General features: G+C 54.1%; 1 protein-coding gene across 1 annotated transcript in view; it reads right to left on the bottom strand.

Moving 5' to 3' along the window:
* Positions 1-1,198: 1,198 nt before the first annotated feature.
* The window catches only part of LOC115082713 (E3 ubiquitin-protein ligase TRIM11-like), a 43,347-nt gene continuing 30,230 nt past the window's right edge, over positions 1,199-14,315 (bottom strand). The window contains exons 5-8 of the mRNA XM_029586906.1: positions 2,604-2,609; positions 2,474-2,503; positions 1,318-1,541; positions 1,199-1,219 (exon numbers count right to left, since the gene is read on the bottom strand). Coding sequence (XP_029442766.1) covers positions 1,199-1,219; positions 1,318-1,541; positions 2,474-2,503; positions 2,604-2,609 — 281 coding nt within the window. The remainder of the gene's footprint in view (positions 1,220-1,317; positions 1,542-2,473; positions 2,504-2,603; positions 2,610-14,315) is intronic.

Raw genomic sequence — 14,315 nt, forward strand, 5'->3', positions numbered from 1 at the left:
ACTGTAAAGTGCATAAGAGTCTGCTCCTGAAGGGGAGGGGCATGCAGTTGTACTAAGCCTTTGTCTTAGCTGCATCTTGCTGGCAATAAAAGTCTATCTTTACGGATCAGTTGTCTGGACCTCCTTACTGACTAAAAAGAGACGGTTACAGGAGGATCCTCAGAGCTGCTTTATAAGTACAGAAGAAAGGCAGGAGAGTGCCAGTGAGGGTGTGGGAGAAGGTGTAGAGATGAGATTTATTCTCTGCTTTGTAAAATGAAACTTCCCCTGCCTCATAGTCCAGGAGAATCCCCACTGCCCGGGGTCTCTCACTCCCAGCCTGGCACTGGGAGGATCCTCAGAGCTGCTTTATAAGTACAGAAGAAAGGCAGGAGAGTGCCAGTGAGGGTGTGGGAGAAGGTGTAGAGATGAGATTTATTCTCTGCTTTGTAAAATGAAACTTCCCCTGCCTCATAGTCCAGGAGAATCCCCACTGCCCGGGGTCTCTCACTCCCAGCCTGGCACTGGGAGGATCCTCAGAGCTGCTTTATAAGTACAGAGGAAAGGCAGGAGAGAGCCAGTGAGGGTGAGGGAGAAGGTGTAGAGATGAGATTTATTCTCTGCAATGTAAAATGAAACTTCCCCTGCCTCATAGTCCAGGAGAATCCCCACTGCCCGGGGGCTCTCACTCCCAGCCTGGCACTGGGAGGATCCTCAGAGCTGCTTTATAAGTACAGAAGAAAGGCAGGAGAGAGGGAGTGAGGGTGTGGGAGAAGGTGTAGAGATGAGATTTATTCTCTGCATTGTAAAATGAAACTTCCCCTGCCTCATAGTCCAGGAGAATCCCCACTGCCCGGGGGCTCTCACTCCCAGCCTGGCACTGGGAGGATCCTCAGAGCTGCTTTATAAGTACAGAAGAAGGGCAGGAGAGAGCCAGTGAGGGTGTGGGAGAAGGTGTAGAGATGAGATTTATTCTCTGCATTGTAAAATGAAACTTCCCCTGCCTCATAGTCCAGGAGAATCCCCACTGCCCGGGGTCTCTCACTCCCAGCCTGGCACTGGGAGGATCCTCAGAGCTGCTTTATAAGTACAGAAGAAGGGCAGGAGAGTGCCAGTGAGGGTGTGGGAGAAGGTGTAGAGATGAGATTTATTCTCTGCATTGTAAAATGAAACTTTCCCTCCCTCATAGTCCAGGAGAATCCCCACTGCCCGGGGTCTCTCATTCCGGGGGAGCGTGGTTCTGGGGGAGGTGAGGGCCTTCCATTTACGTCCATGTGTCAGCTCTACTCCCCAGTATCCCTCCTCAGGTGTTACTGAGATCCACCCCTCCCTCCTCACAGAGTCTCTGCAGACCCCCAGTGCACAGTCACCCCCCTCCCCCATCTCCACCTCCCAGTACTGTCTCGAGGTGAAGTCCTCACGCCCCAGCACACAGGGATAAGAATCAAATCTCCGGGGACTGTGGGGGAGGCTCTGCTCTGTCTCTCCCCGTCTGACACTTTTCCCATCCTCAGACAAGAGGAGCCAGGGATTCGCAGTTTCAGGATCCAGAGTCACAGGCACTGCAGAGAGGAGGAGACATTAATAAACATGAGCACCCACTCCTCATTGGCTCCTCACACACCTCTAACCCCCATTGGTTCCCTATACACCCGGCTCTAACTCTCATTGGCTCCTCACTCTCCCACCCCCTAAACCTCAATGGCTGCTCCCTGAGTCAGTTCCTTAGTCTATGAGAGGAGCTCTGTTATTGGCTGTCACTCACTGACAGGGCTCAGCCATACCAGTGATCCTATTGGCTGGCTGCTCTCCAGTATCTCCCATTGGACTGATTCCCCTGACATCATCAGTGACAGAGAGTTTCTTATTGGCTAATTCTCTGCCGGGCTTCCTATAACTCACAGCCCCATTGGCCTCCTCTTCCCATTTATATCCCTTCCCTGAAACCCCTCCCCCTGTGACCCCCCTCCATTAAAGCCAGGGGCAGTCCTTAGTATAAGGGGTGGGGTCTGTGTCACTCCCTGCATGCGCTCCGGGGGCAGGAAGTGCAGTAATTGCCCCGTGCAGCAGGAGGGAGCGGTGCTGGCGCTGGGGTCTGTACTGGGAGAAGCTGCACCGGCCACGCAGGCGGGAAGGAGAGGCAGAGAGCGGAAAGAGCGGGGCCAGCACAGAGCAAGGGGCAGAGGAGAGGGAAGGCTGCAGGGGTAGCAGATTCACAGCTGAGAGGGGGAAGGGGAGAGGGCTGGGGCATGCAGAGGTGGAGGGGGAGGAGAGGGAGGATGATTTCAGATGGAAGGTGGGTGAGGGGCAGGGAATGGAGGGAAGGTGATAGTGATGGAGGAAGAGCCAGGGGAGCTCAGGAGGCTGTAGGGGCAGCAGCTTCACAGCTGAGAGGGGGAAAGGGAGGGGAAGGGGGAGGCTGGAGGAGACCCTGTAGCAGCTCTCATTCATAGATGGGATCATTTGTATAATTAGTTATATCAGAGGCAGTTACCTGCATATCTGCCACATCCCATCCACCACTCTGAAATAAAACAAAGAGAAACACGGATCAGAGGTCAGAGAAGAGAAATAAATACAGTGCCAGGCAGAAATATATTTATCAGACTGTGAATAAAACTTACCCAGTCCTGCAGGGCGGGAAGAAACAGTAAGAAATAGAGAAATGTTAGAGCTTCCAGTTTATAAAACATCCATCAGAGAACTTGTGACATTTCCTCTGTTATAAAGAAAGAACTTGGCATTTTATATGCGCTAGAATAGAATCATAAACAGATATTTATACAAATGATAATTCTCTGTTTTTATGTGCATCAGACGTGTAACAGAAATCCCAGACAAATTCACGCTGTCTTCTTATTGCTATTTGACAGATAATTCAGAATTGTCAGTGTTAGCTTCGTGGACCCTTGGGCCGATCGGAACCGAAGGATGAACTGCTGTGAGGGTTCGCAGCAGAGGTCCCGACCGGGAGGCGGCAGAAGCAGACTCGTGGATGGCCGGAGGAAGTACCACGGAAGGCCCTATGCGACCAAGGGCTCAGGAGGGGAATGAAGAGAAGGTGAGACTGGCTCGGTGGTAGAAGACCTTCGCCCTGGAAGCCGGTACTCCCCCGAGAGGAGCTCGTAAGAGTCTGGCCGCTGGAACTTAGGAGATTCACCCTGGAAGCCGGTGTCCCCCCAGGAGGAGCCCGTAGGGACCCGGCCGTTGGGACTTAGGTGCGTCCTCGGAGACGGAGTCTTGAAGGAGTCCTAGGTCGAGAGCCAGAGGGTCGTCGCTCACCAGTCCAAGGTCGTTCACCAGAGAATCACCGCTTGCCAATCCAGAGTCAGGAACCAGAGAATCACCGTAAGCCAATCCGAGTCAGGAACCAGAGAGTCACCGTAAGCCAATCCGAGTCAGGAACCAGAGAATCGCGAAGACGAAACAGGAACACCGCAACTGGAACAGGACATCCTGGGAACCTCGTTGCAAGGCAGGGAATAACTGCAGCTGCAGGGCTTAAGTAGCCCAGCAGCGTCTGACGTCATCTGGAGGCAGATTGAGGTTCTCCCGCGCTGGCCCCTTTAAATCTAAGGACCCAGCGCGCGCGCCTAGGGGGCGGGGCCAGCCGCGGGAGGACGCTGGCTGCTCCTCTGGAGCAGGAGCGCGGCGTGGGAGGCCTGTGCAGGCCCGAGGACGTCGGGACCACGTCGAGGCTGTGCCGGGGGTAAGTGCCGGTCCTGGGGGCGACCCGGGATCGCAACAGTACTCCTCCTCTTACGCCCCCTCCCTGGCGGCCGCGGCTTGTCCGGATGGGCAGTATGGAACTGGAGGAGGAGAGCCTTATCCAAGATGTGGGAAGAGGGTTCCCACGAGTTCTCCTCAGGACCGTATCCCTCCCACGAGAGGAGATACTCCCAACGACGACGGCGGAACCGAACATCCAACACCTCCTTTACCGTGTACTTGTCCCCGTGGTCCGAAGAGACATCGGTGGGTTCCGGGGGCAGGGGTCGGAAGCGAGAGAGGACCACAGGCTTGAGGAGGGAAACATGGAAGACATCATGTATCCGAAGGGTAGACGGAAGACGTAGGCGGTAGGATACCGCTCCAACCCGTTCGGCTACCCGGAAGGGTCCAATGTACCGGGGCGCTAGTCTCATGGAAGGCGTCCGAAGCTGGATGTTCTTGGTACTCAACCACACCTTCGATCCGGGCAGAAACACTGGGGCGGGCCGCCGAGACCTGTCCGCGTAAGCCTTGAACCGGGTGGCGGTGCGGTGAAGTTTCACTTGAGTGGCGCGCCAAAGGTTGTGAATTTGGCTAGCCATTAATTGCGCTGCCGGCGAAGAGACAGGCACTGGTAACGGTAGAGGAGGTTTGGGAACCTTCCCATAAACCAACTGGAAGGGGGACTGCAGTGTGGCGGAGTGTTGGTGGCGATTATAAGAGAACTCGGCCCAGGGTAGGAGGGCGACCCAGTTGTCTTGCAGCTCACCTACAAAGGCTCGGAGGAAGGCCTTCAGAGTTCGATTCGTGCGTTCAACTTGACCGTTGCCCTGAGGATGAAACGCCGTGGTTAAGTCTAGCTGAACCCCAAATTTTTTGCAGAGAGCCCTCCAGTATTTTGCCGTGAATTGGGGACCCCGGTCCGAGGCAATATGCAGAGGCAGGCCATGTAGTCGGAAGACATGGTGAACAAAAAGCTCAGCCAATTCGGAGGCGGAGAGCAGCTTGGCTAGGGGCACAAAATGGGCCATCTTCGAGACTCGGTCAACCGTGACCCAAATTACAGTCTTCCCCTCGGACGGAGGCAAGTCTACTATGAAATCCGTGGATACGTGAGTCCACGGCTCCGAGGGAACGGGGAGAGGTTGAAGAAGGCCCCAGGGGCGGCCTGGTAGGGGCTTCTGTTGTGCGCACGTAGGGCATGATTGCACATAGAGACGGACATCCTCCTTGACCCGTGGCCACCAGTAGAACTCCGTTAAGAGCTCAAGAGTCCGGGCAATCCCTGGGTGCCCGGCCGTGAGGGAATCGTGTGCCCAAGCTAAGACCCTCTTCCTGGAGCGGACTGGAACTACTGTCTTCCCTGCGGGTCCGACTTCAGAAGCGGCCAGACGAACTTTAGCCGGATCCAGAATGTACCGGAGCGGCTCCAGAGTATCCTCAGTCTTAGTAGCATGGGAGAGAGCATCTGCCCTTACATTCTTGGCCGCTGGTCGATAATGAAGGGAGAAATTGAATCGACTGAAAAAGAGGGACCAGCGTGCCTGCCGGGGGTTGAGTCTTTGGGCACGGCACAAGTACTCCAAATTTTTGTGATCGGTGTAGACTATGATGGGATGCTGGGCTCCCTCCAGCCACTGGCGCCACTCCTCGAAGGCTAACTTGACGGCAAGTAACTCTTTGTCGCCGATACCGTAATTCTTCTCGGCAGGGGAGAACTTACGTGAGAAGTAGGAGCAGGGCCAGGTTTTCCCATTCTTGGAAGGTTGAGCCAGCACAGCCCCCACCGCCACGTCGGAGGCGTCCACTTCTACAATAAATTGGCGCAGAGGGTCAGGATGCCGGAGACAGGTATCCAGTAGAAAGGCCTTCTTAAGATCCTGGAAGGCTTGTACGGCGGGGGGAGTCCACCTTCGTGCATCAGCACCTTTTCGGGTAAGGGCCATCAGCGGAGCCACTAGGCTGGAGTAGTGCGGAATAAACTGGCGATAGAAATTGGCGAAGCCTAAGAAGCGTTGAAGCGCCTTCACCCCCTGTGGCTGTGGCCAGTTCTCAATGGCGGCGACTTTATCCGGGTCCATACGGAAGCCAGTTGAGGAGTCGATGTATCCCAGGAAAGGCAGAGATTCTTGTTCAAACTGGCATTTTTCCAATTTGGCGTACAGCCGGTTTTCTCTTAGTCTGAGGAGTATTTGGCGGACATGTTGACGATGAGAGTCAAGGTCCTGGGAGTATATTAAGACGTCATCCAAGTACACGATAACCGAGGTATGCAACAAGTCGCGAAGAACCTCGTTCATGAGATTTTGGAACACAGCCGGGGCGTTACAGAGACCAAACGGCATGACGAGATATTCGTAATGACCGTCCCTGGTGTTAAAGGCGGTCTTCCACTCGTCACCCGGACGGATCCGTACTAGGTTATACGCCCCTCGGAGATCCAGCTTGGTGAAAATTTGGGCCCCTTGAAGGCGATCCAAAAGCTCTGGAATCAAGGGCAATGGGTAACGATCTCGTCGAGTAATCTGGTTCAGACCCCGGTAGTCGATGCAGGGCCGAAGAGACGCATCCTTTTTTGCCACGAAGAAGAAGCCGGCTCCTGCTGGGGAATTAGATGGTCTTATAAACCCCCGGTCCAAATTCTCCTTAATGTATGTAGACATGGCCTGGGTTTCAGAAAGAGATAGGGGGTATACCCTACCGCAGGGTGGCGTAGTCCCTGGCAGCAGATTAATCGCGCAGTCAAAGGGCCGATGTTCAGGAAGTAATTCGGCCTTCTCCTTAGAGAAGACATCCCAGAAGGCATGGTACTGCGGTGGTACCGTCAGCGGGGCTGCCAGGAGCGGGAGCGTCTGCAAGGGGCAAGCAGGAAGACAATGATGAAAGCATGCAGGACCCCATGACGTGATCTGAAGCGAGTCCCAGTCTATCACTGGCAAATGTTCCCTCAGCCATGGCAGGCCTAAGATGAGCGGGTGAATGGATTTCTCAAGGACGAGGAATGAAATCTCTTCCCTATGAAGAAGACCGACCTGAAGCTGGAGAGGGCGAGTATGGGTGGCAATGGTCCCAGGAAGGGGGGTCCCCTGGATGGAAGATACCCGCACGGGTGGTTCCTGGGGCAGGACCTCGAGCTGTAGTTGTTGCACCAGGTCTTGGAGGATAAAATTCCCCCCGGACCCGGAGTCGAGCAGAGCCAAGGTGTCAAATCCCCCCTCAGGGAGACAGAGTTTTACCGGAACGGTACATGGGGAGTTCGGAGAAGCATTGCCTAGAATCAACTCCCCACTAGACTCTAGGTTCGGGCGTTTCCCGGGCGCTCGGTACAGCGAGCCAGGAAGTGCCCCTTACCACCACAGTAGAGACATAACCCCTGCGAGCGTCGGCGCTTCCGTTCTTCGGAAGAGAGGGGACCCCGGCCCAATTGCATGGGTTCCTCCGTCGGGGCGGCAGTTGCCGCAGGTGGTGATGATCGGACCCGAGGTGGCGTGGTCCTACGGCCAGCCTGTCCCTGGGTGGACCTTCGCTCCCGGAAGCGACGCTGGATGCGTCGATCAACTCGTCCGGCCAGCTCGATGAGTTCTTGGAGGTCGTCCGGAAGGTCCCGAGCCGCGAGTTCATCCTGGAGCCGTGGGGAAAGCCCCTCCAGGAAAATTCCATGCAGACTGTCTTCCCCCCAGGCCAGTTCGGAGGCGAGGGTCTGGAACTCCATAGCGTATTCTTCCAGGGGCCAGTTCCCCTGTCTCAGCTGGAGCAGTTCTGAAGCGACCGTGGAGGTGCGGGACGGCTCATCGAAAACCCTCCGGAAAGATTTGATGAACTGCACAAGGTTGTTCAGTCGGGAATCCTGGCGTTCCCAGAGAGACGAAGCCCAGGCCAAAGGTCTCCCATCAAGGAGAGAAATAATGTAGGTCGTCTTGACTCGATCTGTGGGGAATTGCGCGGGCAGCAGGTCAAAGCGGATGTAACATTGATTGAGGAATCCCCGACACGACTTCGGATCCCCTGAGTACCGGGATGGCGCAGGCATCTGTTCCGGGGCGTTGGACCCCGTACTAGCCTGAGACGAGGGTGCCACAGAGCTGGCTGCGGAGGCCCCCTCAACACGACATCAGGGTGTCGAGGCAGATCTGTTGCTGTTGTAGCTTCTGGGCTATGCCTGGAATAGCCTTGAGGCCGGCAAGGTCCGCCGGGTCCATGGCCTTGCAATCTGTTAGCTTCGTGGACCCTTGGGCCGATCGGAACCGAAGGATGAACTGCTGTGAGGGTTCGCAGCAGAGGTCCCGACCGGGAGGCGGCAGAAGCAGACTCGTGGATGGCCGGAGGAAGTACCACGGAAGGCCCTATGCGACCAAGGGCTCAGGAGGGGAATGAAGAGAAGGTGAGACTGGCTCGGTGGTAGAAGACCTTCGCCCTGGAAGCCGGTACTCCCCCGAGAGGAGCTCGTAAGAGTCCGGCCGCTGGGACTTAGGAGATTCACCCTGGAAGCCGGTGTCCCCCCAGGAGGAGCCCGTAGGGACCCGGCCGCTGGGACTTAGGTGGGTCCTTGGAGACGGAGTCTTGAAGGAGTCCTAGGTCGAGAGCCAGAGGGTCGTCGCTCACCAGTCCAAGGTCGTTCACCAGAGAATCACCGCTTCCCAATCCAGAGTCAGGAACCAGAGAATCACACTAAGCCAATCCGAGTCAGGAACCAGAGAATCACCGTAAGCCAATCCGAGTCAGGAACCAGAGAATCACGAAGACGAAGCAGGAACACCGCAACTGGAACAGGACACCCTGGGAACCTCGTTGCAAGGCAGGGAATAACTGCAGCTGCAGGGCTTAAGTAGCCCAGCAGCGTCTGACGTCATCTGGAGGCAGATTGAGGTTCTCCCGCGCTGGCCCCTTTAAATCTAAGGACCCAGCGCGCGCGCGTGCCTAGGGGGCGGGGCCAGCCGCGGGAGGACGCCGGCTGCTCCTCCGGAGCAGGAGCGTGGCGTGGGAGGCCTTTGCAGGCCCGAGGACGTCGGGACCGCATCAAGGCCGTGCCGGGGGTAAGTGCCGGTCCCGGGGGCGACCCGGGATCGCAACAGTCAGAGGTTCCTCTTTGGGATTTTATTGATTTCTGAGCCAGGAAGTTCTCTCTGAACTGATTCTGCATTTTGTCTCCTGTTCTAAGGCTGATGCTGAGGATACAATCAGGATAAAATTGTTGGGACTTCTCAGGGTAATTATCAAAGAGATTTCTAGTGGAAAAATCATAAACTGTGTCCCCTGAATATGGCTGAAGGAACAAGGGCTGAGTGGAGAGGTTTCCAGGGATGTTAAATGTGCACCTATTGAATGAAGGAGTTCCCAGGGTATGGGTATTAAAGTAGCACACATTAACAGGAAGCATTCCCAGAGGGAGGGTGCTAAAGATGCATGCAGTGAGTGGAGATGTTCCCTGGGGGAGAGTGCTAAAGATGCGTGCAGTGAGTGGAGATGTTCCCAGGGGGATGGTGCTAAAGATGCATGCAGTGAGTGGAGATGTTTCCAGGGGGAGGGAGGTAAAGATGCATGCAGTGAGTGGAGATGTTCCGGGGGAGAGAGTGCTAAAGATGCATACAGTGTGTGGAGATATTCCCAGGGGGAGGGTGCTAAGGATGCATGCAGTGAGTGGAGATGTTCCTGGGGGGGGGCGGCTATAGATGCATGCAGTGAGTGGAGATGTTCCCGGGGGTGTGTGTGTGCTAAAGATGCATGCAGTGAGTGGAGATGTTCCCTGGGCGACGGTGCTAAAGATGCATGCAGTGAGTGGAGATGTTCCCGGGGGTAGGTTACTAAAGATGCATGCGGTGAGTGGAGATGTTCCCGGGGGTAGATTGCTAAAGATGCATGCAGTGAGTGGAGATGTTCCCGGGGGTAGGTTGCTAAAGATGCATGCAGTTAGTGAAGATGTTCCTGGGGGTAGGCTGCTAAAGATGCATGCAGTGAGCAGAGATGTTCCCTTGGGTAGAGAATGCTAAAGATGCCTGCTGTGAGTGAAGATTTTTCCGGGGGTAGGCTGCTAAAGATGCATGCAGTGAGTGGAGATGTTCCCGGGGGTAAGGTGCTAAAGATGCATGCAGTGAGTGGAGATGTTCCCAGGGCGAGAGTGCTAAAGGTGCATGCAGTGATTGGGGATGTTACCGGGGGGAGGGAGCTAAAGATGCACTCAGTGAGTGGAGATGTTCTCAGGGGGAGGGTGCTAAAGATACTTGCAGTGAGTGGAGATGTTCCCTGGGGAGGGTGCTAAAGATGCATGCAGTGAGTGGAAATGTTCCTGGCGGGAGGGTGCTAAAGATACTTGCAGTGAGTGGAGATGTTCCCTGGGGGAGGGTGCTAAAGATCCATGCAGTGAGTGGACATGTTCCCAGGGGGAGGGTGCTAAAGGTGCATGCAGTGAGTGGGGATGTTCCCGGGGGGAGGGAGCTAAAGATACATGCAGTGATGGAAATGTTCCTGGGGGGAGTGTGCTAAATATGCATGCAGTGTGTGGAGATGTTCCCGGGAGGAGGGTGCTATAGATGCATGCAGTGAGTGGAGATGTTCCCGGGGGTAAGGTGCTAAAGATCCATGCAGTGACTGGAGATGTTCCCAGGGGGAGGGTGCTAAAGGTGCATGCAGTGAGTGGGGATGTTCCCGGGGGGAGGGAGCTAAAGATGCATGCAGTGAGTGGAGATGTTCCTGGGGGGAGGGTGCTAAAGATGCATGCAGTGAGTGGAAATGTTCCCGGGGGTAGGTTGCTAAAGATGCAGGCAGTGAGTGGAGATGTTCCCGGGGGTAAGGTGCTAAAGATGCAGGCAGTGAGTGGAGATGTTCCCGGGGGTAGGTTGCTAAAGATGCAGGCAGTGAGTGGAGATGTTCCCGGGGGTAAGGTGCTAAAGATGCAGGCAGTGAGTGGAGATGTTCCTGGGGGGAGGGTGCTAAAGATGCATGCAGTGAGTGGAGATGTTCCTGGGGAGAGGGTGCTAAAGATGCATGCAGTGAGTGGAGATGTTCCCGGGGGGAGGGTGGTAAAGATGCATGCAGTGAGTGGAGATGTACCCGGGGGGAGGGTGCTAAAGATGCATGCAGTGAGTGGAGATGTTCTCGGGGAGAGGGTGCTAAAGATGCATGCAGTGAGTGGAGATGTTCCCGGGGGGAGGGTGCTAAAGAGGCATGCAGTGAATGGAGATATTCCCGGGGGGAGGGTGCTAAAGATGCATGCAGTGAGTGGAGATGTTCCTGGGGGGAGGGTGCTAAAGATGCATGCAGTGAGTGGAGATGTTCCCGGGGGTAGGTTGCTAAAGATGCAGGCAGTGAGTGGAGATGTTCCCGGGGGTAAGGTGCTAAAAATGCAGGCAGTGAGTGGAGATGTTCCCGGGGGTAAGGTGCTAAAGATGCATGCAGTGGGTGGAGATGTTCCTGGGGGGAGGGTGCTAAAGATGAATGCAGTGAGTGGAGATGTTCCTGGGGGGAGGATGCTAAAGATGCATGCAGTGAGTGGAGATGTTCCCAGGGAGACGGTGCTAAAGATGCAGGCAGTGAGTGGAGATGTTCCCAGGGGGAGGGTGCTAAAGATGCATGCAGTGAGTGGAGATGTTCCCGGGGGGAGGGTGCTAAAGATGCAGGCAGTGAGTGGAGATGTTCCTGGGGGGAGGGTGCTAAAGATGCAGGCAGTGAGTGGAGATGTTCCCGAGGGGAGGGTGCTAAAGATGCATGCAGTGATTGGAGATGTTCCCGGGGGGAAGGTGCTAAAGATGCATGCAGTGAATGGAGATATTCCCGGGGGGAGGGTGCTAAAGATGCATGCAGGGAATGGAGATGTTCCCAGGGGGAGGGTGCTAAAGATGTATGCAGTGAGTGGTGATGTTCCTGGGGGAGGGTGCTAAAGATGCATGCAGTGAGTGGAGATGTTCCCGGGGGGATGGTGCTAAAGATGCAGGCAGTGAGTGGAGATGTTACCGGGGGGAGGGTGCTAAAGATGCATGCAGTGAGTGGAAATGTTCCCGGGGGTAGGTTGCTAAAGATGCAGGCAGTGAGTGGAGATGTTCCCGAGGGAGGGTGCTAAAGATGCATGCAGTGAGTGGAGATGTTCCCAGGGGTAGGTTGCTAAAGATGCAGGCAGTGAGTGGAGATGTTCCCGAGGGAGGGTGCTAAAGATGCATGCAGTGAGTGGAGATGTTCCTCGGGGGAGGATGCTAAAGATGCAGGCAGTGAGAGGAGATGTTCCCGGGGGGAGGGTGTTAAAGATGCATGCAGTGAGTGGAGATGTTCCCAGGGGGAGGGTGTTAAAGATGCATGCAGTGAGTGGAGATGTTCCCAGGGGGAGGGTGTTAAAGATGCAGGCAGTGAGTGGAGATGTTCCCGGGGGGAGGGTGCTAAAGATGCATGCAGTGATTGGAGATGTTCCCGGGGGGAGGGTGCTAAAGATGCATGCAGTGAATGGAGATATTCCCGGGGGGAGGGTGCTAAAGATGCATGCAGTGAATGGAGATGTTCCCAGGGGGAGGGTGCTAAAGATGTATGCAGTGAGTGGTGATGTTCCTGGGGGAGGGTGCTAAAGATGCATGCAGTGAGTGGAGATGTTCCCGGGGGGAGGGTGCTAAAGATGCAGGCAGTGAGTGGAGATGTTACCGGGGGGAGGGTGCTAAAGATGCATGCATTGAGTGGAAATGTTTCCGGGGGTAGGTTGCTAAAGATGCAGGCAGTGAGTGGAGATGTTCCCGAGGGAGGGTGCTAAAGATGCATGCAGTGAGTGGAGATGTTCCTGGGGGTAGGTTGCTAAAGATGCAGGCAGTGAGTGGAGATGTTCCCGGGGGGAGGGAGCTAAAGATGCAAGCAGTGAGTGGGGATGTTACAGGGGAGAGGGTGCTACAGATGCAGGCAGTGAGTGGAGATGTTCCAGGGGGAGGGTGCTAAAGATGAATGCAGTGAGTGGAGATGTTCCAGGAGGAGGGTGCTAAACATGCATGCAGTGAGTGGAGATGTTCCTGGGGGGAGGATGCTAAAGATGCATGCAGTGAGTGGAGATGTTCCCAGGGGGAGGGAGCTAAAGATGTATGCAGTGAGTGGTGATGTTCCTGGGGGAGAGTGCTAAAGATGCATGCAGTGAGTGGAGATGTTCCCGGGGGGAGGGAGCTAAAGATGCAGGCAGTGAGTGGAGATGTTCCCGGGGGGAGGGAGCTAAAGATGCAGGCAGTGAGTGGGGATGTTACAGGGGAGAGGGTGCTACAGATGCAGGCAGTGAGTGGAGATGTTCCAGGGGGAGGGTGCTAAAGATGAATGCAGTGAGTGGAGATGTTCCAGGAGGAGGGTGCTAAACATGCATGCAGTGAGTGGAGATGTTCCTGGGGGGAGGATGCTAAAGATGCATGCAGTGAGTGGAGATGTTCCCAGGGGGAGGGAGCTAAAGATGTATGCAGTGAGTGGTGATGTTCCTGGGGGAGGGTGCTAAAGATGCATGCAGTGAGTGGAGATGTTCCCGGGGGGAGGATGCTAAAGATGCATGCAGTGAGTGGAGATGTTCCCGGGGAGAGGGTGCTAAAAATACATGCAGTGAGTGGAGATGTTCCTTTGGGGGAGGGTGCTAAAGATGCAAGCAGTGAGTGGAGATATTCCCTGGGGGGGGGGGGGGGGCGATCATGGAAAGATCACAGGGGGAGTGAGAGGAACTGAGTGACAGATGGACTGAGCTGCTCTCTCTCTTGGTAAAACACAATATTCACAGTAAAGTGAGGACTTATCTGTATATAAAGTTAAATATTACATGGGGTCATATTCAGTAGGAAGTGAGTGACAGATGGACTGAGCTGCTCTCTCTGTTGATAAAACACAATATTCACAGTAAAGTGAGGACTTATCTGTATATAAAGTTAAATATTACATGGGGTCATATTCAGTAGGAAGTGAGTGACAGATGGACTGAGCTGCTCTCTCTCTTGGTAAAACACAATATTCACAGTAAAGTGATGATTTATCTGTATATAAAGTTAAATATTACATGGGGTCATATTCAGTAGGAAGTGAGTGACAGATGGACTGAGCTGCTCTCTCTCTTGGTAAAACACAATATTCACAGTAAAGTGATGACTTATCTGTATATAAAGTTAAATATTACATGAGGTCATATTCAGTAGGAAGTGAGTGACAGATGGACTGAGCTGCTCTCTCTGTTGGTAAAACACAATATTCACAGTAAAGTGATGACTTATCTGTATATAAAGTTAAATATTACATGGGGTCATATTCAGTAGGAAGTGAGTGACAGATGCACTGAGCTGCACTCTCTGTTGGTAAAACACAATATTCACAGTAAAGTGAGGGCTCATCTGTATATAAAGTTAAATATTACATGGGGGGCATATTCAGGAGGAAGTGAGTGACAGATGGACTGAGCTGCTCTCTGTTGGTAAAACACAATATTCACAGAAAAGTGAGGACTTATCTCTATATAAAGTTAAATATTAAATGGGGCTCATATTCAGTAGGAAGTGAGTGACAGATGGACTGAGCTGCTCTCTCTGTTGGTAAAACACAATATTCACAGTAAAGTGAGGACTTCTCTGTATATAAAGTTAAATATTACATGGGGGTCATATTCAGTAGGAAGTGAGTGACAGATGGACTGAGCTGCTCTCTCT

Source organism: Rhinatrema bivittatum, unplaced genomic scaffold (assembly GCF_901001135.1).
Source record: "Rhinatrema bivittatum unplaced genomic scaffold, aRhiBiv1.1, whole genome shotgun sequence".
Taxonomy (NCBI): domain Eukaryota; kingdom Metazoa; phylum Chordata; class Amphibia; order Gymnophiona; family Rhinatrematidae; genus Rhinatrema; species Rhinatrema bivittatum.